This window comes from Penaeus monodon, chromosome 24, assembly GCF_015228065.2.
Source record: "Penaeus monodon isolate SGIC_2016 chromosome 24, NSTDA_Pmon_1, whole genome shotgun sequence".
Taxonomy (NCBI): Eukaryota; Metazoa; Arthropoda; class Malacostraca; order Decapoda; family Penaeidae; genus Penaeus; species Penaeus monodon.
Genome location: NC_051409.1, coordinates 28,895,781 through 28,896,804, shown reverse-complemented (window position 1 = coordinate 28,896,804; position 1,024 = coordinate 28,895,781). Strand labels below are relative to the sequence as shown.

General features: G+C 45.9%; 1 protein-coding gene across 1 annotated transcript in view; it reads left to right on the top strand.

Moving 5' to 3' along the window:
- LOC119588943 overlaps window positions 1–1,018 on the top strand; it is a 6,474-nt gene extending 5,456 nt beyond the window's left edge. The window contains exon 6 of the mRNA XM_037937554.1: window positions 731–1,018. Within this exon, the coding sequence (XP_037793482.1) occupies window positions 731–1,004 (274 nt within the window). The 3' untranslated portion in view covers window positions 1,005–1,018. The remainder of the gene's footprint in view (window positions 1–730) is intronic.
- Window positions 1,019–1,024: the final 6 nt, after the last annotated feature.

Sequence of the window (1,024 nt, the reverse complement as noted above, 5' to 3'; positions counted from 1 at the left end):
ATTGTTGTTGTTTTTTGTTCTCGTTTTAGTTCAGTATATCAATGTCCTGTAGTCACCTTACTCGCAGTTTATTCACAGTTCAATCAACCTTGGTCTTCTGTATGCCTAAGGCTGGACAACATGAATATAAGGGCCGGGCGAGGCATGCCTGTGCATGTGTTATTAAATTTAAGTCTGTTTATTTCGCCTGAAGAGCCCCATACCCGATCTACCCAGCATCTTCTCGTCTACCCTGGACGACCAGCATTAGCAACCCAGTCATAAATTTCCTTTTTAGTTAACCAAGGCAACAGTAAAAATACAGATAGATAGATACAGTAAATAACAGCAGTTTCCATCATAACCCCTCCTTTGGCGGTGTTAGAACTGACAACAGTCAAGGGTGGCATTGTTAAGGGCATAATACTGTGAGCATATCTTGGTGAAGGCCCCCCCCCCTTCACTAGGTGCCTTAAGAACGTGCTAACTTTACTTCATAGTTAATCCGGGGACGCATTCACCTAATGATGACATTAATTATCAGTATAATAACCTCATTAATAATGATGCAGATGGCAACGACAGTGACATTTACCTAGGGTGCCAATAAGTAAAGATTTAAAAAATACATTATACCAATGAAATAATTTTTCAAAACAAAATAATGTCGAAAACAGAATACCTTCTATCTTTACATTCCACTTTTCTTCTGTATCCTCACCTGTTCATGCCTCGTCCACGCCTTCGCCAGGTATCTCGACGGCGGCATGACGAATAACATGCCTCTGAAGGGGCCCAACACCCTCGCCATCAACGCCTTCGCCGGGGAGTTCGACGTGTGCCCGATGGACAACGACTACCAGACCAAGTGGCTCACGACGGCCCTCAACCAGACGCTGGAGATGACCATGATAAACCTGCGCCGCTTCTTCTTGGCCTTAGTGCCTCCCAACCCCGAGGAGCTGGACGAGTTCTACTGGCAGGGCTACGAGGACGCCAAGAGATGTTTGGCTGACAGGGTTTGAGCAGGGGAAAGGGGGGAGGG